The sequence below is a fragment of the Nyctibius grandis genome, chromosome 3, assembly GCF_013368605.1.
Source record: "Nyctibius grandis isolate bNycGra1 chromosome 3, bNycGra1.pri, whole genome shotgun sequence".
Classification (NCBI taxonomy): Eukaryota; Metazoa; Chordata; class Aves; order Nyctibiiformes; family Nyctibiidae; genus Nyctibius; species Nyctibius grandis.
Window position 1 is genome coordinate 11,591,450 of NC_090660.1, and position 23,828 is coordinate 11,615,277.

At 45.0% G+C, this 23,828-nt stretch overlaps 2 protein-coding genes across 2 annotated transcripts in view; one reads left to right on the top strand and one right to left on the bottom strand.

Annotated features, from left to right (window-relative positions):
* Positions 1 to 8,089, top strand: part of TBC1D7 (TBC1 domain family member 7) — a 32,931-nt gene extending 24,842 nt beyond the window's left edge. The window contains exons 10-11 of the transcript XR_011047824.1: positions 2,720 to 2,965; positions 7,975 to 8,089. The gene's annotated coding sequence lies outside the window, so the exon portion shown is untranslated. The remainder of the gene's footprint in view (positions 1 to 2,719; positions 2,966 to 7,974) is intronic.
* Positions 6,011 to 23,828, bottom strand: part of PHACTR1 (phosphatase and actin regulator 1) — a 320,783-nt gene continuing 302,965 nt past the window's right edge. The window contains exons 11-14 of the mRNA XM_068396426.1: positions 21,393 to 21,454; positions 12,336 to 12,476; positions 8,416 to 8,492; positions 6,011 to 6,128 (exon numbers count right to left, since the gene is read on the bottom strand). Coding sequence (XP_068252527.1) covers positions 6,113 to 6,128; positions 8,416 to 8,492; positions 12,336 to 12,476; positions 21,393 to 21,454 — 296 coding nt within the window. The 3' untranslated portion in view covers positions 6,011 to 6,112. The remainder of the gene's footprint in view (positions 6,129 to 8,415; positions 8,493 to 12,335; positions 12,477 to 21,392; positions 21,455 to 23,828) is intronic.

A 23,828-nucleotide genomic window follows, 5' to 3' on the forward strand; every position in this document is an offset into this window, starting at 1 on the left:
GAAGCTGTAGCTAGTTGTGGAGCAAGGGGATCTTTAGTCAAAAACTAGGATTTTTTTTTTTTTACTTTGTTTATTTATCCAGACCTCCCTGGATAGCTACAAACTTCTTGGCTGTCAGAATGGAAATATATGCAAACGCACACGAACAAGGATTGTAAGGAGGTCAGTGAAAACTTACCCAAATGGAAACAAACAAAAAAGCCCCCTGCCAGAGCTTTGATCATGTTGTGTCTCTGTAGCAGCAATGGAAAGGAGCAGAATTTGGTTAGTTAAGTACACGGACCTTTCATTTTTGTGTCATTGGAAGCCTCTGTGTGCATCAGGGGAGGGGAGCTGTTTCCACCTGCCAGTTACAGTGAGAATGCTGGGTGCCAGTTACTTATTTGGGGTCAGAATTTTTGCACCATTATGGAAACCAAACAGCCTAAGCAGAGCTGTTACCTGCTGTACTTGCTGCAGAAGGCTAGTGAGGCTCTCTGAAGGTATGTGCATGTTTTTGTGAAGAAGGTTTTTGTTTTTTTTTTTTTCCTCCCCTTTTCCATACACAGAGGCTGCACTTCATCACAACCTGAAATGCTGTGCAACCACTGAAGCTACCCAGGGAAAAGGAAAGAGGAAAAAAAAGGTGATACGAAAGTAGATGGATGTGGAGGTACGGCTCCTCTGCTGCACAGCAAGGGCACTTGCTGGGGCTACTCAGTGGCTGTTTCTCTAACCACAGGGTGTTGTGTATTGGACAGACTTGTCAACAGGGATGGGAGAGCAGAGTTGGCAAATGCTGCCCATTGACTCCAGCAGTAGGCACGGGACAGAGGGTACCCTGTACTGACAGCGTTGTGGTGAGAGGTAGTTTTTGATCGATTGCTTGTGCATGTGTGTGTGTCCCTGGTGCAGACTGTTGGTTTCGCTCTTTATTAGCCTGGTGTTGGGTACAACTTTAGCAGCTGAGGTGCCAGTCATCTTCCTTTGCCCACCTTCACTGAACCAGCCCAGAGAGGCAGCACAACCGGCTCAGACGATACAACGTCCCGTCGACCTGCTCCGGTGCGTCCTGCTCTTCTGCTTTGCTCCCTGCTGAGGCGTGGGCACGCCGTGGGCACGCACTCTGTCACTGCAGCTGCCAGGCCACGGTGTCGAGCCTGCCTCACAGCAGGAGGGCTGGGATCCCCGACTGCACCCGTTTGTTACGCTGTCAGTCGCTGGGACACCGGGTGATAAAACACACAGGCGCAGGAATGCTTTTTTTTTTTAAATTACTTTTTTGTAAGAAACTGCATACATCAGAGACAAACAATAATTTAAATACCATGCAGTTTCAGTATGTACAAAAACTAGAACATTAGAGATCCAGTTTAATTTTTTTCTAGTTATTTACATCATTTTCATACAACCATAATCTGTTAAATTACAATACTGGAAGAGCACATGATTGACAGCCACTACACTCACTCCTATACAAAGACAAACTATATACATACACTTGGATATCAACTGGAAAATGAACTGGTGCAGGAGTAACTGGGACACATGGGAACGCAGGTAATGTGCCCGTCACCTCCTCTTTGTTTACAGAAGTCGTTCCAAGCTTGAGCAGACTGAACACCTGGGAAAAATCATTTGTCCCCTTTTTCTTTCCTGATACTTTTATTAGCCATCTCCCATGGCTGTTTATACAAAGTGATTTTATTTGCAGGCACGTTGGGGAGCCCCCGTTCACATAACTGTGGGTTTCCATCTCGCCCATCTATTTTTGTGAGTGCAGGCTTTCACTAGGCATGTTGGAAGTGCAACCCCTCCGTTGGTTTACAATGTTTCCACTGTACAGAGGGCACTGCAGAAATAACGAAGGGTGAGTTTGGTGACTGGTTGCAGTGATGACAAAGTGCTGTGGTTACATATTAGGCTGAAATATATTTGTGTAATGGGCTCACTAAATTGTTTCAGTTAACATAAAATAATTAAAAGTCTATTATATTCTTCCTCCCCCCTTCTTTCTCTTCTGATGATGTCTAGAGTGCACACAAGGAACTGTCTAGACACAGAAGCTGGCCTGAGCCCTGTCCCAGCAAACCTGCAGCCTGAAACTTCTTCGGCGTGCAAGTACCTAACCAGCGGGGCATAGGGTGGGGAAAGGCCACAACACTGACCTTCCCCCTTAGCCATACATCCATCACTGGGTCCCTATAGCCTGCTGCTGGCGAGAGTGTGGGTGGGAGGGCGATGCCACCATCGTGTTTCCTCACCACTTTTTTCCAAACAATCAAAACTGTTGTCTAGACGTCTTGGAATTGCTTTTCCAATCCCTGCCACCTCCCCAGCTCCCGCAGTTTCCACTTCATCTTTCCACAGGCTGTACAACAGATGGCACAGTACTTGCACGTTTTAAGTATGAATAACCCATCAGGATTCAGTAGATTATAACCAAAATGTTTTTCTTCCTCAACTCTAGAATATCATCTCCATTATCAGCCCTGGAGATGGATGACTGGAATAGCCATTTTTGTTCTGCATTGATTTTTCCATTCTCTAATCCTGATGTAATTTTTTTTATTACTACTATTAGTCTCCTCCTAATATGAATGAGGATGACTGGTGTTAACTGTGATGTTAACAGAGTCCTGGCAGGAATGCCATCATTGTTATGGCCTACACATAATCGAAGTTAGGGGTGGGGAATCATGACTGTTGTTTGGTGTGTTTTTTTTTCCATCCCCAACAGAATCACAACTACTTGGCAGTGATGGAGAGGGCTTGCACAGATGAGAAGACAAGTGCTCAAGAAAACAGATTTTAAACAAAAAGGGACTGGCTGTTCCCCAGCCTACTTGCAACTTCCCATGGATGCCAGAGGCGGGTGTGCAAACTGAGGACGGGCTGCAGCGTTCAGGCACTGAGAGGTTGTTGAAGAATGCTTCGCCAAAGGGTAACTTTGCAAAATACCCAGACCCACTGAGCTAAAAACCAGGTGAGGTGCCAGTTCTGTGATGCTTACTGCAGTGCCAAACACTTTATATGGCTTCTTTCTCCTCCCCCGTCCCCTTTTCAGTAATAAGCTCTACTTGCAATTTGGGACAAATATGGCAGTTCTTCCACTGTGTCCTGGTGTCTGCTCAGCCAGGAGTTAACATAATTTAACGAAAAAAAAAACCAACAAATAATAAAGCATTGCCGCGTGTCGCTGCCGTGGGGACAGCGTGAATCCTGAGGCAGGCAGAGCGGGACAACTTGCTGTGTGGTCATCAGGGACCTGCCTTGGGCCCATCCAGATGAAGGCTGGGTGCTGGGAACGTGTGGCTGTCACCCAGGACGTGGCTGTTACCTGCCTCAACCAGTGCCAAAGTGTTTATTTAGGCTACAAGCCTGGCAAGTGTGGGCGCAGGTGGGGGTCCACGTCCACGAGGGACAGTGGGAGTACCAAGAGTGATGTTGCCCCCAGCCTACCCATTCCCCTGGGGACTCTAGCACCGACAACAGGCTGACAGCAGCAGTCTGCTACTTCTACCTCTTTCCTCTTCATTTTAATGATAAAATGAAAAAAAAAAAAAATTCTCACTTTTTCCTCCCACCAGCCTGAGTCCTGTGATTTCTGTCACCACTGCGCCTTAAATACATCCTTTCCCTTTCACACTGAATCTCTAAGCTAATGATGCCAGGGCAGGTATGGGATCTGTACTGAGAACATGAGGGCTTGTTGCAGAGCCCTTTCCTAATACAATGTATGTGTAGTCAAGAGCAGAGAAGTTTGTTTTCCCTTTTTAAAGCTGTGATGCAGTCTTGTTAGGTGTGTATGTGAATGAATTTAAACCCACGAACCCCAGGTTTTCATGAAAATGACCCCCAGTGTGTTCCTGGCTAGTATGTAAGTGCGTGCTCTGTCTTTGCTGCACTGAGCTGATAACATTGCACGTTAAACGCGTTCACTACTGGTGAACTTGTATCTAAAGCAGCTGTGAGCTGGTGATACAGGGGTCACTGCGTGTATTTCTTCTGAAAGCGTTACCCAGTCTGAGAAGGTGTGATGCCTCAAAAACAAGGCTCCAGAAACCAGCTGGTTTTTACTTTCCTTTGTAGTATCTTCCATCCTACAACAGCCAATTCTTTAATAACCCATAGCATTGCAAGGATGGCCAGAGATGCGAACTAAATGCTGTCGCTTGTGGAGAGCAAATCTGTGAGGTACTGAGAACCACCACTAAGCGTAAATGGAGTGCGTTAGCCTCACTGCCCGTGCCGTTTGGGCAGGCTGGATGCTAGAGCAACTCCATGGGCTATGCACAGGTCCTTTTGCTTTACTCCTGCGACCGGAGGAATGAGACAGACGCCTGAGAAGAGGCAGGAGTGTTGGCACTACGCAGCGTTGGCCATTAAATGCTCACGTGCGAGAGGCTTCTCGGCCCACAATCAGTGAAGGGCAATGTTAGCATCACATTGGGGGAGGTAGAGAGGGAGCAGAGGAGAGTGGATAGATACATGGAAGACAGTGAGAAAGGAAAAAATAAAATAATAACAGAAGTAACAATACTGTAGTAAAAAACTTTGGCCTCTCTGTTCAAACTGTCAAAGCAAAATAGCTATTATAGAAGAAGTAAAGGTGTCCTGAAGTAATAATCTGGAACTTCTTACAGTGATGTTGCTACAGTGCTTTGGGCCACTGGCCCAAAACATGGCGTAATAGTTTCTTGTAAGAGCTGGAAAGGAATCCTAGACAACGCTTGCCCCAGCTTGCTGGCGTTCTGCTAGTTAAGGACTTGATTCTGGAAGGTGCTGGCCTAAGTTCAGAAAAGCACTTAAATGTGTTCAGCTTCAGTGAAGCCTGTCAGATGTTCTTGAATGCAGTGAGGCTGTTTGCATGCTTGCTTAGTGTTAAGCGCACGCTTAAGTTGGCAGGTAAACCAGGCCCAGAGTGACCAGCTCTCTGAGCCCTACTTGGTCAGTTTGTGTGTTAAACCACTATAATAAAAATAAATTAAAACCAAACCAGAAGACCTCTGAATTGCTGTCCTCATGCCACTTGTCACCAGTGGGTACTGGTGACAAGTCCCACCATCCATACCAATGCACCAGCCTCCTTTTGTTAGGCCAGGTAACACAATCTATCACGCTTTTCTCAGTATGAGTTTAGGATCAGTTCTTGAAACACCTGATACAGAGAGGATAGATACCCCTCATCGAACCCCCAGTTCCTCCTGTCGTGTGTCCCTCTGCAGAGCTGGTGGGAATCCCAGCCTTTCTTGCTGCCGGGCGTGTGTCGGCTCTCACGCCATCACGAGGCTTGAGTGTGAAAACAAAATACAAGCGGAGCAAATGCCATGCAGTGACCATGAAGAGATGGGTTTTTGCTTGCTTGTCCTCAACATTATTGTCGCTTACTGCTGATGGGTTCACAGCTAGGTTTAGAAAATTATACTTGAAAGAGATGAAAAATAAACGTTTGCTAGAGCTGAAAAGTAGGGAGTCCTGTTCTTTACAGGTGATGGCTTTTTCTGCCTGGGAGCCGACCGATGCCTACTGACTGGCCTTAAACTTCTCCAGGGAAGGAAATGCCTCTCTAGTCAGATGATATTCACAGACAGGCTGGCCTGTAGAGTAGTTTTGCTCCTTCACCATCCTCATAAGGTGCTCACAGCCTGAAAACAGTGTTTGGTATAAGTGCTTCAGTGCCACAGGTGCCGGTCTTTTGGAGACTTCACTCAGGCCAGTGATTCCCTGAACACCATCTCAGGGCTCTCTAGAGTTGATGACAGAGGCTTGTCAGGATGAGGGGTGCCTGAAGACGAAATGGATGCACCACCAGCTGGGCTTGAACATGTATGGCAAATCCACATGCCAGGAAAGTCATATACATAGATGCCAAGTCTTGGCACAATTCCCACCAGGGGTATTTTCTGTTATTGAAGCTTGAACCAGCAGGTCTGATGATGCTGCAGTACCCATCACATATAAATACAATTTTCCTTTTTTAATATTTATTTTTCTAGTCTTTTTTTTTTTTTTTTAAAAAAAAGGCAGTTCAGAAGATTTACATCGTACGTAACAGGGAAGTGAATAATACCAGCACTTATGGCTCCTTTTAGTTATGAAGACGGCATAGGAGTCAGGTAGAATTGAACTGCTACGGTCTATGAAACCTAAAACCCAAGGGGGAGGAAAAAAAAAAAAAAGAGAAATAGTGAGATAATATCCTCCCATGCATATTGTACATTAAAAAAATTGGAAAACTAATTGCTACAGTGACACAGTTAGGCAGCTTCATTCCTGCAGTGTTGACATCAGCCATGCTGGCACTGCAGACCTAGAACAGATATTCACGCTTCCTTGGTCCCTGCCAGACGCACAGTTCATAGGTGTAAGCAGTTTGCACCAAAATCTACCAAAAACACTAATACGCTTTAGGTCCATTCTATCAGATCCTCAAGCAAGTTACTTCAGATTAGCTAGTCCTCTTTCAGACCACACCATGCCTGATTCCACAAAAATTGTCTGGTTTAGACAAACCTTATGCTCTTCAGCCAGAAAGACTTACATACGGTTCAAGTATGATCATTCCTTAATGTTGGAGGCTAAAGAGACAAGTAGAGCTAAGATGGGCACCCTTTCTGCAAGTACACCCCGTGTCAGGAGGCTTAGGGTTGTCAGCTCTGCAAATGTGTGGGTTTTTTTTTTTAAGCTTTGATTTTATACTCTATCATGAATTAATTAATGTGTCCCACTAGTAAAGTGACACGCACATTCTTTGCTCAGCTCATGCTACTGCTTAATGATATGAATAGCTCATTACCTTGCTAATGATTTTATAATGGTGATTTATCTAAGTTTGTTTAAGGGAATTACTCTATTTTGTTTAAGCGTGCTTCCTTCAAGTGTGTATTTCCTGAAGCCACTTGTCTAACTAGTAAGTCTTGCTGAACTTCAGACAAACCCTTACTCCAGTTTCTATAATATGAGTATGCTCTGAGTATGCCTGGCCCAGACTTAGTGAGTCAAAGCCACTCGGTGGCTTTCAAATACAAACCGAGTCACCTCAGAGGGTCGCTGCTCACCCCAACACTGAAAGAGAAGCAAAATACTGCCCAGAAACCTGCAAAAGCCAAGCAGCTGCAGAGACTTCTGGAAAACTAAACCAGTCTCTGTCTGTGGGATGCTAAAGGCTTCACGGACGTCAATGGAGCTCAATGGAGCTCAACTCCTTGTAGCAACACCCCCTTTAAAACAGCCTCATCCTTTCTAAATTTGTCACCGCTCTCCTGGAGGAGTGAGCCAAATGTCCCTCAAAGGCTCAGTCACCGGGGTCAGCAGATCTAGGCCAACTGCACACCCTAAGGCTTCTTCCAGACCTTGTGGCTCAAAAGCAGCTGGCTTGTCTCTAGCAGCACTCCGTTATGACAAACCCCAGTGCAACCATCCTCTAGGAAGTAGAAGGAAGATAGTTTCTGCAAGGGAATCTATGCATAATACATGTGGTGAATTTTAATACAATTATTAATTTATACACCTAAAAATCCTCTAATACAAAATTAATTTTGCCTTAAGCTTTTCTGTATTTTCTTAAAAGTACTGACTGCATTTTTTATGAGCACCTAGCTGATGAACGTATTAATACAAGGGCAGCTCCAGTTTTGCACCAGATGTCACTGTCACTTGTCTTCAATACCTGACACTTGTCTTTAATGTCTAACAGTGACCGGGGGGTCAGTGGTGGTTTGCAAAGGCCTGACTTCAGCTGAAATGCCGTGAGAGCAGCTCATCGCAGCATCAAAGCCAGAGCAGACTCAGCACAGGCTGTGTGAGGGGACGGGCTCTGACCTCCCGACATGCCTTGGCCCTAGCCTGTCAGAAAGGAGGGTTGTTAGTTTGGGGTCATGGAGAATTCATCCAGTCTCTACCTTTTTAACTAAAAAAAGCCTAAAAGTGTAAAAAATAGTGCCTGTCTATAGTGCTGATCTTGTTGTTTCCCCACTGCATCGCCTACGGCAGGACGCGGAGGACAGGACTGAGAGATCCGTGCGTGGGACGTGCATAGTGTGGAACAGCCGTACGCGCAGTGGGGTTTGAGCGTACTCATTCATGCCTTGCTATGTACTGGCTCTGCAAGAGTTCCCTGTCCTCCTTCAGACACCAACGCTATTTACTTTTGATATCAGAAGAACAGACATGCAGCTAGAACATGATGATTTAAAAAATAATAAAAAAGGAGGTTACACTTTGTATTAAACAGACAGCACATGCCTGCATACCGCCATGTAATGAGGCAGCGTGAGTTCATCTGTGCAAGTTTCTTTTACAGCCTGTAATTCTAAGTGTTGTTTAGACATGTTCATGGGGTGTTCAGTGGGTGTTGGAGAAACAGCTGCTGGGATTTTTTTTTTGAAAACAACAGTATTTGTTGACAGTCTTAAAAAATTAATCTCAGCTTACCTTGTTAGATGCCTACTTAATTCATGAACTTCCATTTCAGTGCTTTTAAATTCATTAAGCTCCTTTCGAATGGCTGCCTGCAAAGGACAAATAAACTCATAAATGTATAAATGAGAGAAATCAAAATAGGTTCACTTTGTTCTCAAAACAGTATATTAAAAGTGAAGCAGAGAGATAACATTATCAGAAAGTGAAAGAAAAACATAAAAAAATACTTTAAAATGTGAAAAGCAACAGAGATAAACATGTTCTAAATCACATAAAGGGAAGAGATAAGGCTTCAGTGGATTGGCTCAATTTGAAAACATCGTAGACAATGCAGATACAGAACTCAATTCTGGCTTATTATGTAAACGCTTTCATATACAAAATCCGAATTAGCATAAGCATGAGAAAAAAAAACTGTGCACCAGAGTTTCTCAGGCGCTGTGATCTGTTTCAGAGCTGCACTGTGTGTAAACTCCGCCTGGATCTCGCCAAACTTGTGTTTGAGATGTCTCCTGCCTTTAAGCAGTCCTGAATTCCTTGGGTGAAGTTACCTAAAGTGTCTGAGCTTACCTGGGAGGGAAAGAGGGGTGCCCAGCTCCCTGCCCTCCTCTCTGCCTCCAGCTGTGCCCCTCTGCCCTCCTCCTCCTCCCTTCTGACCCAGCTGTGCCATTTACTGAACCAATTCAACATACTAATCCAGCAGAAAACTAGCCACAGGTGGTCATATTCAGCATCCACAGGAGACCCAGTTACCTACAGCCTCTGTGGTTTGTCCATGAGGTAAAAGAAAACCAGGGGTGACTGGTAAGAAGAGAAATATTGAATAAAAAAAAAAAAAGGAGGAGGGATGACTTGGAAGGACTCAGCTTCATGGTGGGGAGGGTGCTCAGCAGAACTGGCTCAAATCCCAAACCCAAAGTCAAGCCTTCTGACAGCCCTGTGGTATTTGCACCTAGCAAGTGGGTTTCACTGTGAGCGTTTGGAGAGGACGTGCAAGGTGGCTGCTGCGGCCAAACACTCCCACAGGTCCAAGGTGCGTGCCACTGCCTTTCTGTGTGATGCTGAAATCAGCATCAGCGGCTACAAGTGGCTGCTCCAGTTGGTGGTACTCATGTCTGTCAGGAATGTTTCTCGATGAAGTAAATCTAAAGTAGTACAAACAGCACAAGACCAAAACTGGGCTTTTGCAACAGCCACTGATCCAGTCACCAGCCACCGATCCAGTCACCAGCCACCTTTGCCTTGACAAGCCCTAAGCGATAGATTTTGCAAGTGTGATCTCCAGAAACGGCCCCTTGTGCTCTTTCTGCACAGCTTTGTTTTTTTATTTACCTTGGAAATGTCTGTCAGACTCTGCCTCCATCTGTCAGGACAGAGCGATGGCTGTGCAGTGACTCAAGGGCCTACCTTCAGCAGACCGCTTTGGTGCTTAAGTGACTCTGAAGGAGGCCACGCGGGCTGCTGGCTGCCACAAGGTCTGAAACGTATCCCCCCAGCACATCCCTCATCTGTTGGAGAAATTTGGAAGTGCCCTTTTTATTCCTCTAACGGTCAGACCCGGTAAAGGTGAAGTCAGACTGAAGGCAGTTCCCTACATCCAGCACACAGAGCAAGACTTACTGACAAACAGAAAAGTCCATTACTAAAAATCTGGTTTTGCAATAAATCTAGCCTGTGCTGACCAATGAGGATGGTTATTGAAGCAAAGCTCTGGAAGAAAATAATCTTTTATAGGATGTTGCAGCTTTGTCAAGCATTGTAGAGTTGCTTCCAATTTGTCCGGATATTTTTTCCAACAGTGCACACAGCAGTGGGGAAAACCAGGTAATCTGAATGTCAGAAATCGGAATTCTGCCCACATGACCCAACCCCAAAAAAGAATATATCTGCTTCCTTATGCCATAAGGGGCACTAATATTTGAAGGATAAGCATTTCTTCTTCTCCTGCTTTGCTGCAAAAAGGTTCATTTGGAGAACTTAAGCCCTTTGCTCCATGTATGGACTTTGCACGTGCATTATAAAAAAGAAAAAGTAACCTCAAAGTACTTCGTCTTAATACTGAATTCTTTACCAGGCTACACTTAATAGTGGTATTTAATACTTCTTTTCACAGTATGAGGAAGGACCTCTCTGGATACCAAATCTTCTCCTTTCTCAGCTGAAGCTTCTCCATGCCTTTCATCCCAGACAGGGATCTCTCAAAGGCTGCAGAACCAGTTGGGAGATTTATTCCCTCCCTCATCTACCAACTGGGAGAATATAACTAAGTCAGTAGAATAAGATCTTGTCCAATGTGGTGAGGTAAAATGGGAAAAGCTAATTTAACCCAGTACATTATGGCCTGTGGACAGTCCAGAGGAAGTTTTCCTTTTTTTCAGATCAGTTTATGCTACATTAACTTATTGTCTCCCCCCAGCCTGCACCCAGGGCTAAACAATAAGCAGTTGTTCTATCACCCAATCTCCCCTCCCCAACTGAGGAAGGGAACTGGGAAAAGGAGGGAGATTCATGGGTTGAAATTTAAACATTTAATAAGAAAACTAGTATCGATACTAATACAAAAGACACAAAATTATACTTAGCTCATAGAGTGATGGCAAGTCCCTCCAAGGTTAGTAACAAACAGGAGGAAAGGACAAAGACACCCCCCTTCCTTAGCAAGCTTTCCCATTTATAGTGACCCTGATATTAATGTTATAGCACACACCTGTGGACCAGCCAGGTTCAGCTGCCCTGGCCTTCACTGCTAGTGGCCTTGATCACCGTGGCTGGCCACAAACTGAAAACAAAATGTAACAGAAACTTGATTCTATAAATTTTATCCCTGCAAAACCAGGACACTTACCTACAGCTAAACTAAAAAAGCCCTCTGTCAAGGAGAAAACCAGTGGGCACGAAACAAAAAAGTCCTTTGGTTAAATTATACAAGTAGAAGGGGCTGCCCTTTCCTCTGTGCATAGAACCAAGCGCACCATAAATGAGTGGGATGGCCAGGAATCCTGCTCCTGTCTCAAAACACTGGACATCACGGTCTCCATTGCTACAGGAGTCCCACAGCAAAGAAACAGTCGGGTACCTGAGAGTCTTTAAAATCACATGGGCATCACTGAGTGAGTAAAGCACGGGAGTCACTGATCAGCCTCATAGTCCTCTTCTCTTACAGTGGCCATAAAATGTTTAAGTCTTCTTTCTGAGGCACCATTAAGACCCTCAGGATATGACTGTTATAATTTGCCAGCAATTTAATTCCTCTGCCACCAATGCTGCCACCAGAGATGCCACTTAGTGAAGGCCCCACTGGTGCTCAGAGGACAGTACACTTGATACCAAATACGCAGCTTTTCTTCACCTGCAGGGCTCATGCAATTTCAGGTTAGTGCTTAAAGTACTCTGTGGAATGGGGCAGAAATACTGAGTAAAGGCCCCTGTTGTAACACACCAGAGAGAAGTTACCTGGCTTTGGCGGGAGGTGCTTTTGCCCATTATTTGACCTGCTGCCATTTCTGTACCCAGGCCTGCTCCGTCCTGGCACAGCAATTCTGTAAGTGCTGCTGTCGCACTGCTCTGCCAGGGCTTGCAGGAGCTCTCAGCTGGCAGCATTATGTGGCAAGACCAAGACCAACAAACAAATAACATGGCTGCCATCGAGACCTTTCCTCAGAGGGCTTGATGTTCTCTCCTCTCTGTGTAAGTGGTATAATGCTGCTAGGCTTCCTCTGGTTTCCACACATACAGGAGTCTTCTTGCCAAAGATTTATGACTCAAACAACAAACCTTGTGAATGGGAAGAAACCACAGGTGTGCTGGGAAGGGATGTCAGGTGGAGGTTTACTCCTTGATGGCCGTGAGACCTGTGGGACCCGAGGGATGCTGTTTGCTGCGACATGCTCTAGCTATTCAGATCATGGCTCTCCCAAAGTTGTTCCACTTACTTTGTCGGCAGCTGTGAGTCGTGTCCAGGGTTTGTCTGCCCTCCTGTCGTAGTCCTGCGCATCTGCCACTTCTACGTAGTCACTGAAGCGGATGAGGATTTTCCTCTCACGTAGCTCTTCTACCGTGGGCCTTTGACTCAGCTGCAGGTTTGAGGAAGGAGTGGAAAAAGACATCAGGACTTCACTTTTTCCCTGCAGAGTGCTGCTTGGGGATTTATTTTACTACAACCATCGTTACGATAATAAGAGTGTTCAGACATTCCCAGTACCGTTGTTTTTATCAGCCTTTCAGAGAATTGCTACTTGGGAGATAACCTCTTTTTATAGCACCTTGAATATCATCCCACCTTGCTGCTAGAGCAGCCCACTGTTGTTTGGGAAGCTGTGGTTGGAGACCCCCAATCCCTGGCTGAGGTCAATCACCTCTGGCAGAAATGAGATGTAATGCAACGAAGTCTCCTACTGCACCGATGTCTCGGGAAGAGACGAAGACCACACCACCACTTTAAAACCACCTGCGCAGGCTGTCTGCTCCCCAGCACTGAGCTGCTGCATGGGCTTCTGTGCTGCCTGGGAAGAGTAAGGCAAAGGCACTGAGCGGCTCCTGCCCTGAGTTATGTGCAAAAGGTTACAAATGACTTTCCTTACCATTCTGATATTCTGCAGACTTGTCCTTACCTCCAGAAAAGGCAGGCAGGATGATGACTATTGCAATTGAACTTTTCACTGTGTGCTGCAGCTCAATTTTGTGTCACGGTGTATTTAACAGTTTACACTGCATACTACAAGCCAAGAAAAAAAATTGCAAGGGTGGATTGTATCACACCAAGAAAGCATCTTCATTGTTTCAAAGCATTTCTTTCAAATTCCACAGCAGAATAGGCAGCCATGGTCAAAACTCTCCTCTCAAATTAGAAACAGTAGCGTGCTGGTAGCCCATGTATCGTACAGCCCGTGACGTGGCTAGGGACAGGAACTGGCTTTCAGTGGTCAGCTCTCCTTGGATGCGCAGCGTGCTGGTTCATGTCAAAAACAATTACACGAGTGTTTCTGAAGAAGGTGCCGCATCTGTGTGTGCATGTGGCTGTACATTAGCTGCAACGGTTTCACCATTAGAGTGAAACATTTGTAATCGTGATATATCGGGAAAAATAACATCCTGCTAACCACCAGCTAGACAGTGTATCACACTATTCCCACTCATTAGAAATAGGTGTGTTTTGCAATACTTCACCCTTGTGAATAGTGAAAGGTCTAAATATTTCATAAAATGCTTGAAACTCTATTCTGCAAATGTATTTAGGCCCTGCATTTCATCTTTCAGGGAGAATTAAGATTCAAAACAGACAGGATGCTAAGTGGAGGGTGAAAAATTTGCGAGATCACAAGAAAGAATTGCACATGCTTGAAATCCCGCCTTTCTCCAGCATTTGGCTGCTGATGCAAGATAGCTCTACCGCCCCATCCTGCCTCTGGACTTGAATCCCTGCGTGCTTGTTCTTGGCATGGATGGTTGCCTCTCTCTTCTCTTCTTAGAAAAGATGGTTGCGACGGGAGGTGACAGTGGGGCTGCTCTCCTTACACGGATAGCCCTGAGCATGCACTCATGAACTGGGTTCAAACACCTCACGTAGAGAGTCTGCAAAGCTGCACTAATGCCTCGCCTGTGAGATACTCAGGGACGGGAATCACGTCCTACCCCCCCTGGCTGCAGCCCAGCCATTTTGCACACACCGAAGGGAGAGACATCTCGGAAAGAAAGGGTAACCAGGAGCACTACTCTATATTGCCACGTGATGCCCTTGCCTAGGACAGCTAGCACCAGTCAAGTCACGGCTTGGCAGTTCATGTGTTGTCTCCATAGCCATTTTAGGGTAAATTACAACATTTAACAGCGGAAAAACTCCTTGCTGGTTTGAAAAAGAGCAACTCTGAAACTTTTGAATATTGCGAAGATCTTAAACCTAGGTAGTTTTCTCACACCCACCTTCTTCTATGGGAGACATGAAGTTGCCTCGGTGACCTTCTCTGTGTGTGTTCGTCGCACAACATTTACAAGCTTCCTCTTCTTCCAAGAGTTTCCCCCAAAAAGCCCCATTTTCTATACCCACGTTCAGGCCAGCCATGCTCAGTGAGCCAAAGAGCACGTATGCAGTGAGGTTAGCAAGAAGCATGACTTTCTGCACTCAGACTACAGGTTTAAGATGCACACACAGTAGGCATAACCTTTCTTTTTTTAGACAACAGGACAAACTTATCTGTGAGCTAGAGTACCACGTCAGAAAAGCCAGAGGGCACAATAAAGTAGATCGAAACACGTATAGATTTAAAAATGTTACTTTTCACTCTAGCATAACAGAATTGCCTCTTCAGACTGCAGCCCTGATATCTACGCCTGTAGGTCAAATACACGCTGCAATTAATAGACTGGCTTTTAACAAAAGCGAGCAAACCAAACTGCTATACCGTGCTTGGAGTATGATCACAGTTACGCTATCAGTGAGGCTGCTCTCTGCCCTAGTACCAGAGCTGCAGGTTTGTTAGCGCTGACGCGTTATTACTTGGAGAGCACTGCAGAACTTTGCTTCCCATTATTTAAAACCTAAGCCCTGACTATGGGAATAGCGAATCTTTATGCTGAAATAGTATTACGATTACACTCCAAAATTTCAAAGATAAGGGTAAGACTCCATTTTTACTTGCATCAATTGCTTCTTTTCTTACAACAGCACGAATTAAGGATGAATCACCAATATTATCTGTACGTTTCTCAGCTTTTATAATTTTAGGATATAGCCCAGATGTCGTTTCAAATTAGGATGGAATTTTTTTAAAAAATAAAACGTCTTATTACATGGAATACGATGACACCAACAAAATATGAAATCCTGTGAATTACACTCTGTGTTTCTAAATGGCTACAAAGGAAGCAGGAGCTCCTATATGCTTTCAAAACGGGGAGAGGACTTTCACAAAATGACTCGCTCTATTTCACAGCGTCTGTCAGCTCTTGACGTTAGCTGGCTTTCACGTGTGCGCTAATCTAAGTGATGACCATGTTTGTCCAAAGGAGAAGGCAAGTGGCTGTAGGTACACTGAAATGTGTTGTGCTGGGCTGATGTCTAGCTGGTGTCAAGAGCACAAGAGCATCAAGAGCCACAGAGGCAGTGGTACTTTTGCCAGCAATGTGAATTCACTGCTGGTATTTACCTCAATGCTGCACCAGGTCTTAAACAGCTCATTTGGCTTCCTTGGTGTGCTGGGTGCAGGTTAAATCAAAGAAATGACGGTAAATGTTAAAGGTCACAAATGAGACAAATCTGAGGTAAGTTCCCATGTTCTCAAATGCACAAAAACAAATCAGGTGCATTACCTGCATGTTTTACACCACTGAAACTCACTGCAACCCCTTGTTTGGGTCTGAAGAACAGTGCACTGAGTTATATGTGGAAAAATGTCAAGGGCATGAGCACATGAAATTTTAGATTTAATGTGCACTTTTCATTCTTAGGTGACATCTGAACGTAAGACAGACTAAAAGCTGCTACTTCTCTTCCTTTGAAGCCATACAACCATTACTGTATATTATTTTTAGATGCCCTGCCTTTGCTTCAGACACCTAAACCCAGTGCAATTTCAGGTACTTATACTGCCCATCAGAGTGGTGGGGAGTGTCTCCATCCCCACAGAGCAGTTGGAGCAAGCGAAGCACAGAGACCGAGCAACCAGCTCAAGGTGACCCAGGAGGCCTAGGGCAGAGCTATGAACAGAAAAAAAGATGCACTGACTCTCGTGCCAGTGCTCTGGCTGTGAAAGGGAGTCCTGAAATCCATAGCTTATACCCTATAGTTCATGTATAGCCATAAATCTACATATATTTACGTATATAAATACACACACACAAAATATATTCAGCACATTAAACCGAAGTGCCAATCTGATCATAGTAAATGAGAAGAAAGGGACAAGCATGCTGAGTGGTTTTCTAAAAGCAATGAATTGAAATTGAATGGTTAACAAACTGCCGTGCGTGTGTTTTTCTCCTGCCACTGCAGAGATCTCTTGTGAGCTGCTAAGCATGAGGGTCTCTCAGTACGTCTGGGCTACCCAGAGCATCCTTAACTCTTAAATAGCTGGGAAAATAGCTTTGCTAACAGACTCTGAGCGGCTCCACCGGAGGTGTCAGTTCAATGTCTGTTCATGATAAGGGCACAGCTCGTCTGAGATCTCACCTTGGAGTTTATTTTTATGACCTGTGAGCTGCAGTCTCTGGGGTCAAAATTGCTTAATGCTACACAGTCCTTCTTGGGCAACACTTGAGAATGAGCTCTGTTTCTTCTAACAGGCAGAAAGAATAGGGCACGTTTGAACGTTACAGTAAAAGGACACGGTCAAGGACACGACGTAATTGCCTGCACAAGGTGGTGATGCTCCACGCAGGGAGAAAGGGACCTTTTACTCACTGAGCTGGACCCTGTTTTACTCACTTCTGTTAATGTCAAAGGGATGTGCACGTGTGTGTCTGGACTTTTTCTGAGTGTGCCACCTGGGCACATACATTTCTGTTTACCTGTTTGTGAAGATTAGTGAGCTGACGGAGCAGGATAGCTTTATGATGACTGACGTCATTATTTGAGTGCGAACCAGGACAAAAATCCCTTTCGAAGTAAATGGATTTGTATTAAGGCAAAAGTAGTGTAAATGAGGGCAGGACCTCCCAGGTCTCGACACGGGAGGTCAAGTTTTCCTCTGTATATTCTGGATCACTGGAGATAGAAACAGGCACGTTTCAAGCTTTGATAAAGCCAATTTGCAAGGGAAGGTTTAACACAACCCCCTTTGTTCTCGGCATGGGAAATGAAGCAAACCCAAGCACCACCACCAGGTGAAGTGGAGGGGGACATGCTCTTGCCAGTCTGCTCTTGGGTTTTAGTCAAATGCGAAATGCTGAGCTTGCTTCACTTCAGTCACAGTGAAGCTTGTTGTCTTGTCACTTCGTCGTTGCCTGCTTTGTTACCTCGTTAAAATGTTATGGTTGTTATTTAGGGAAGAAACCAAGGTGAAGAATTACAGATCGTAACTAGCAGCGCACACAACCCCCTCTCTCATTTGCTCCTCACCTTTTGTGGTAAGACACAGGAGCAGGGTGTGATGAAAATGCCCTGACTATAAATGCCGTTTATCCAAATTAGCCGCTAACCTTTTTTTTCTTCTCTGACCCTTCCCCTCCCTGCCGCCTCCCTCTGATGAGTCCCATCTCTCTCAAGACTTCATTATTGTGAACAGCCTGTGCTGATGCAAGCCAGCGGACGTCAATTAAAGAAAAGATTGAACAACAAGACATCGCCCAGTGAGGCACGAGTGACCAGAGAGTTTAAGTTGTACCAGGGCAGGAATTTAATAGGAGCAAAGATTTCAGATCATTGCACGGATTTTAAGAAACAGTCACACCTCATCATTTTGGTTGTCGATATTACAGCTACGAGATTTTTAGTCTTGGAGCTAGACCTCTGGGAAAAAATCTGCTATTGACAGTGGGGGATAGGAAGCAGTAAACAGCTCTGGGGAACGGGGAGCAAGATGCTATTATATTTGAGAGAACGCAGGAAAAGAAGAGTTTTATTCCTCTTTGCAAGTGATTTGTAACGTGTTCTGTTAATTCAGGCTACGACTCTCTCTCTGTAACGGCAGTCCTCAGGGGGAGTTCAGGCTTGTGTTAATTGCCGTGGTGCTTGGCCAAATTCACCATGGCTCAGAGAGCACACATTCTTAGTATTAATTCCTGGGGCCCCAGAATTACCTCCTTGTGGACGGGACCTCCGCACATTCATATTCCTGGGATGGACCAGTGCTCAGAGAAATCCCCTCCGAATCCACATGTCCCTCCACTCAAACAAAGCTACTCAGTGGGCCCCGAGGGGCAGGGAGAGGGAGCACGGGGTGTCTGGATGTGCACAACCCACCCATGGGCATATCACATGACAGGCAAGTATGCTTCGTGTCTCCTTCCTCGGGCAGGAGGGATGTGAGCTACAGAGAAATTGTACCAAACAGCATTTGCCTCCATTTCGTTCTTTGAATGGTAGCTACTCCCTATCCCCAGTTAATTTGGAGTTAGATGAGTCTGAGAGGATGAAAAGTGCTTGAAGGGGCACTCGCTATAGGTCACCTGATTTTTTTAAATTTTTTTTTTTTCAGAAATTGCCTGTCCAGATGATGAATTCAACTGGATATTTATTGCTGACTTTAATAAGGCACCTAGACCGAGCAAGGTAATCTTACTTATTACAGCATGTCATGTTACAACTTATCATCATAATACTGTAACAAAATGTCAGTGCTGAAGGAATTTTAAGAACAGCTTTTTAATGGATGAAGTGGATTGCCCCCTTGGAGTTGGATTGATGCCACCGAAAAAATCGGGGACAGTAGCAGTTTCTGTAGTGCAAGGTCAAAAGTCTTGTCAGTGCCTTCTGCAGAATCCCCTACCCTTCTTATTACCAACTACACATAGTTACAAGGAGGCAACGGGGCATACTTTCCTTACGTTGAATTTATCCTGTGGGCACGTGTGTGTGTTAAAACTCAGTGCAAACAGAAAGGGTCTGCTGCGCAAAACACGTGCCGTGCTCAATTAAACTTCTGCTTGATCTGAGGTTTAAAATCCTTTGGTAATAAGACTTCAGTACAAATGGACAGAAGGAGCCTGCCCCTCCGCTGTAGACATGATGACACATCTGGGACACACTCACGCGTGGCAGGGCTGGGGAATAACAGCAATTTTTGCAGGATTCACTAGGTGGTTGGCATTTCTAGTTGCTACCTATCCACTTGCACACTTCATTCACTTCTTTCCTCTTGTGATTTCTGAGCTTTTACGACAGTATATTTAGTAGGTGAGAGCAAAATCTGTCATTAGACCAGGTTTGTGGTTCTTTCATTAGAATTACAGTGTGTCACTAGAACAATTTACAACAGTTTAAAAAGATGCCCAAAATCAAACAATGCTAAGTCATGTTGCTACCAACCTCACAAATGGGGGGGAGAAAGATCTTTACTAGGGAAGAAGCCAAAAAAGGCTAAAGGGAACGTGACCGGGAACAGGGGGATGAACATTAACGAGGTGACTGCCAGGGGCTCAGGCTGATGCTGCTCTAGCCATTGTTCCTACTTAAAAGGGCAACCAAAACAAAGGAAGAAATCTCATAGAAGACTGCTGAGGTTTCAGGGAGCAGACACTGCTGCGATGCTATAGCAGCCTGGGTGGTTTAGTTTAGCAAGTAGCTGTGGCCTCGGCCTGCAACAGACAATTCACGTGCTTTGTACCTTTCCTACAAAGCAGCGGAGGATGGGAACCGCACGGTGGTAACGCCGGCTGGGTTAGCAAGCCTCCGTTTCTTAGGCTGCAGATTGGGTATGGGCAGCTTTGCTTTTTATCTGTTACAGCTGTTCATCAAATGGCATGAAGTTTTGGATTAGATTCCTGTATGTGTTTACCCTTAACATACAGGGAAATCGAAAGCCTGGTAAAATGGTATTTCTAGCCTTTGCGCAGAGCGAAAGTCCCATGAAACATCTGCAATGCAGTTAGGATCTTTTCTTTCAGGCAGTGCTACGAGGGGATGAGGGACCATCCCTGCTGTTGTCAGAAATTTAAGTGTTTAAAAAAATAATATTATAGCTCTCTGGGCCACGTTCTTAGCTCCTGCAGTCAACAGCAGTATCCTCCCCGTCGGTGACGGAGAACTCTGCTGATTTACATGAGCTGAGAATAAGGCGTGAGATTTTTCACCATAAAATAAAACAATCCAGCTCTCCAAATGTAACCTTTGCATGTATATTTCATAGAATCACAGCATCATAGAATGGTTTGGGTTAGAAGGGACCTTAAAGATCATCTAGTTCCAACCCCCCTGCCACAGGCAGGGACACCTTCCACTAGACCAGGTTGCTCAGAGCCCCATCCAACCTGGCCTTGAACACTTCCAAGGAGGAGGCATCCACAGCTTCTGTGGGCAACCTGTTCCAGTGTCTCACTACCCTCACAGGAAAGAATTTCTTCCTAATATCTAATCTCCCCTCTTTCAGTTTAAAACCGTTCCCCCTTGTCCTATCACTACATACCCTTGTAAAAAGCCCCTCTCCAGCTTTCCTGTAGGCCTTCTTCAGGTACTGGAAGGCTGCTATAGAGCCCTTTCCTTGTCATAATTTATACCATGAAAGCTTGTGATCACATAGGTCAAAAAGACTAAGCCACCTAAAAATGTACAGGAAAGGGGTTGATGCTGCTTCGCAAGCATGTGAGTTTTTAGGGGGCTTTCTCCACCTCTGGAGATAGGAAATATGTCAGTGGTGAAATGAAGTTTATCTGCAATAACAGGATGGATTGTTGGCTGTGTATATCAGGGCACCTGTAGACATTTACACCAGCTGCGAAACTGAACGTGTGCATCTGAAATGACTGTTCTTCAGTTTTAAGAGTAAATGACTTTCAAATGGGAGGAAACCCAAAACCAAACTATGCTGTTTTGTTTGTCCTTCCCTGCCAAGACAAGATTGTTTTTTGCACTGTACACCATTTTCCGAGTGCTTGTCTCCATTTAGTTTAAATGCCTCAAGCGACAATCTCCTTTTCCAGAAAAAGTTTATTTCCCAATTTAATGCTTTTTTAGGTGGAATCTTCAAATGCAATCAGCATTGCTGTAACTATGCTCTCTTTTCGTAATGGCTGCAGAAGCCATTACATTTACAGGGAGCAGCCTTAGACCAGTGCTAGGCTCTGTATCCTTCACTGTTCAAAGCTCCTTCTGTTATAAAGACTACATCTTCTTTTGTCCAGTTTAAAGATGTTACCAGCAATAGCCCGCAAAGCGGCTCCCTTCACTCTCTGTGGACTTAAACCCTCTAACATCGGTGATTTCTTTTAGAAATTTCTTTTAAGACTTGGTTCACACTCTACTTTTGAAAATGGTGCTGAGGAAAAGGAAAAAGGCAAACAACTGTGCAGTAGGGAGAAAGTTACAGTAATGCTATAATAGGATCAAAGCTGCTTCTCACCTTACGTGTTAATCTTCTCTTTATCTCTCGTTTTTCCTCCTGTTCCTCTTGCTCATTCCGGGCTGTAAAAGATTTACATGGATCTCAGGCTGTGGACTCATCAGGCATGCACAGTATGCAACAAAATAAGCCTCTCCATCAGTATATTAATGTTGCAGGACCTCTCCGATGCACAGCATGTCCCTCTGGGGCTGGTGAACTTCCTCGATCCGTAGCTACTGCACTTCTTCACACACTTCATAAAACATCTACAGCCTCTTTCCTTTCCCTGTGTTGGCACCTCTTCATGTGTGTCACTTTCTAGAAGGGCCAGGCAGCGTGCCAGCTCTTCAGAAACTGTTATCTCCCTGCCCACAGGCCTGGTGGCCTCAGGGGGTTCAGCTACGGTATGGTTGGATTCTGTGAGGCTGCAAGGTCAATGGTTAGAAAAGAAACACATGCATTTTTTTCCATCTACAGAATAATTTCTCTGCAGCTACTCTTTGGAGAGAATGAAAAAAAAAATTCAGAATAGGGGTGCCAGGCAAAATCTGCAACTTCCCATGACCTGAACAGAGGAAGGAGAGTGTCCTTCCATCATGAGTCTTCACAGCCTCACACTGGAGCGTAAAAGCACATCCTAGGGCAATCCCCTTTCAATATTAAGCCAAAATATCACGTTACAAGGATTTACCAGGGCAAGTCTCAACCATTATCCCTGAAGAGGACAATAACATTTGAGTCTACTAACTCTTCTTCAACTTAGGAGCAGGCTGTCATGCATGTGTTTCCACTGAACTTTACTGAAAGTCACTAAAAGCCCAGATATCTAGGTACTCAGCTCCTCACTCAGTTAGGATCTGTTTCCACTGCTTCATTGATGGCTGAATTGCTCCTTACTCCCATCACACCCACGCATAACAGATGAGAGCAAACACAACTCATCTGCTTTTCCGACAAGTGCCCTGTGCCCCTGGTGTGATCTGGTTTTCACTCAGATAGGACTAGCTCAGGCAGGAATAACTGACCTCAAAGGCCAGTTTGGGATAGGTGGCTTGATTTAAATTATCCAGCTTTGGCCTGTATTAAACCCAAGGGGGAATCCCACGTTCCTCTCCGCTGATCCTGCAGGAGAAGCAGGCACCCCTGGCAGAGTGGTACTTACAAACCACCAGCTGTAACTTCTTCAGCCAAGAGAGCACAGGTCAGCACTCCCACTAGTCAACTGGGACAAGCCAAAAATAGTATAAGGAGGTCCTAACCCAATGGAAGTCTGCCCACAGTGGAGGAGATGCAACATTTTAAACCAACACATTCAAAACTGGGGCTTTCCCCACATAGAAATAAGACCTAAGGTTCAGAGACCACAGAAGTCTCTGAGCAGGTGAGGAGGGCTAGGCTGGAAGCCAGGTTTCTTGCTGCTCAGGACAGTAGAGCTGACAAGTCTCTCTCACAACTGCTCACTGACTTCAGCAGGACAGGGAAATCTCCACCAAAGTAGACAAGGAGCCAGTCAATGTTATGATGTTTTACAACACACTTCTGATCTTTAAATGCCATTTGACCAAAAATACTGCTTGCATTTTCAGGAGGAAGGAAACTGATACTGCAGTAAAAAGAACAGAAGACAGCAGGGAGTCACAAATGGCTTTTTAAATGATAACTGGAATACCTACACTGATAAATATATTTTTCCTCTTTCAATGGTTCCTGTCCCTACTGGGCTGGATTCTTGTCTAGCAATTGCTCCTCTAGCAATTTTGTTCTTCCCTTTGTGTCTCAAATTTGGAGGAGCTGCTCCTGCAACTGCTTACTCTCAGAAGGAGAGCCACTAATAAATCCTTGTAAAGTTAAGCCAGAGAGACACAGCGCTAAACAGAGCCCACACAGTCAGGGTAGAACCTCAAGCAGCCGAGGAGTTATGTACAAAACTTAGTTATGGCCATTCATTTTTGCACTTGGCATACGATGTCTTTCTTTTCTCCTCACTTCTTGGCCCAGCCACCCACCTTCAGGTACAGCCAGGCAGGCTGAAGACTTCAGTCAGGTAAAAGCTGGGAATTAGGAATACATTCTCCTCTGAAACCAGAAAATGACTTAGTTTTAACTATTTCTTTAAAATTAATTAAGTCATGTCAATCTTGTGAGGCCACAAAACTGTGACTTTATCTTATGTGTTCAGGAGATGCTCTTGTTTCTCTAGACCTGTATGTGTGAGGGTGGGTGGGTGTGGGTGCAATTTTCAGGCCTGATTTCTATACCAGTGTGAAATGTCCCCCAGTACAGTCTGAGACCCTCAGAGCCTACCTAACCATCATTTCTGTGAGGAATTTATGCAAGCCCGAATGTGCCAGGCTGACAACTGAAGTGCTTGTATCCATCTGAGAAGTGGCATGGGGGTGGTGCGGGAGGGGGATTCAGGCATCCTTCCTCATAAACTTGGCCAGCAAGTATTAA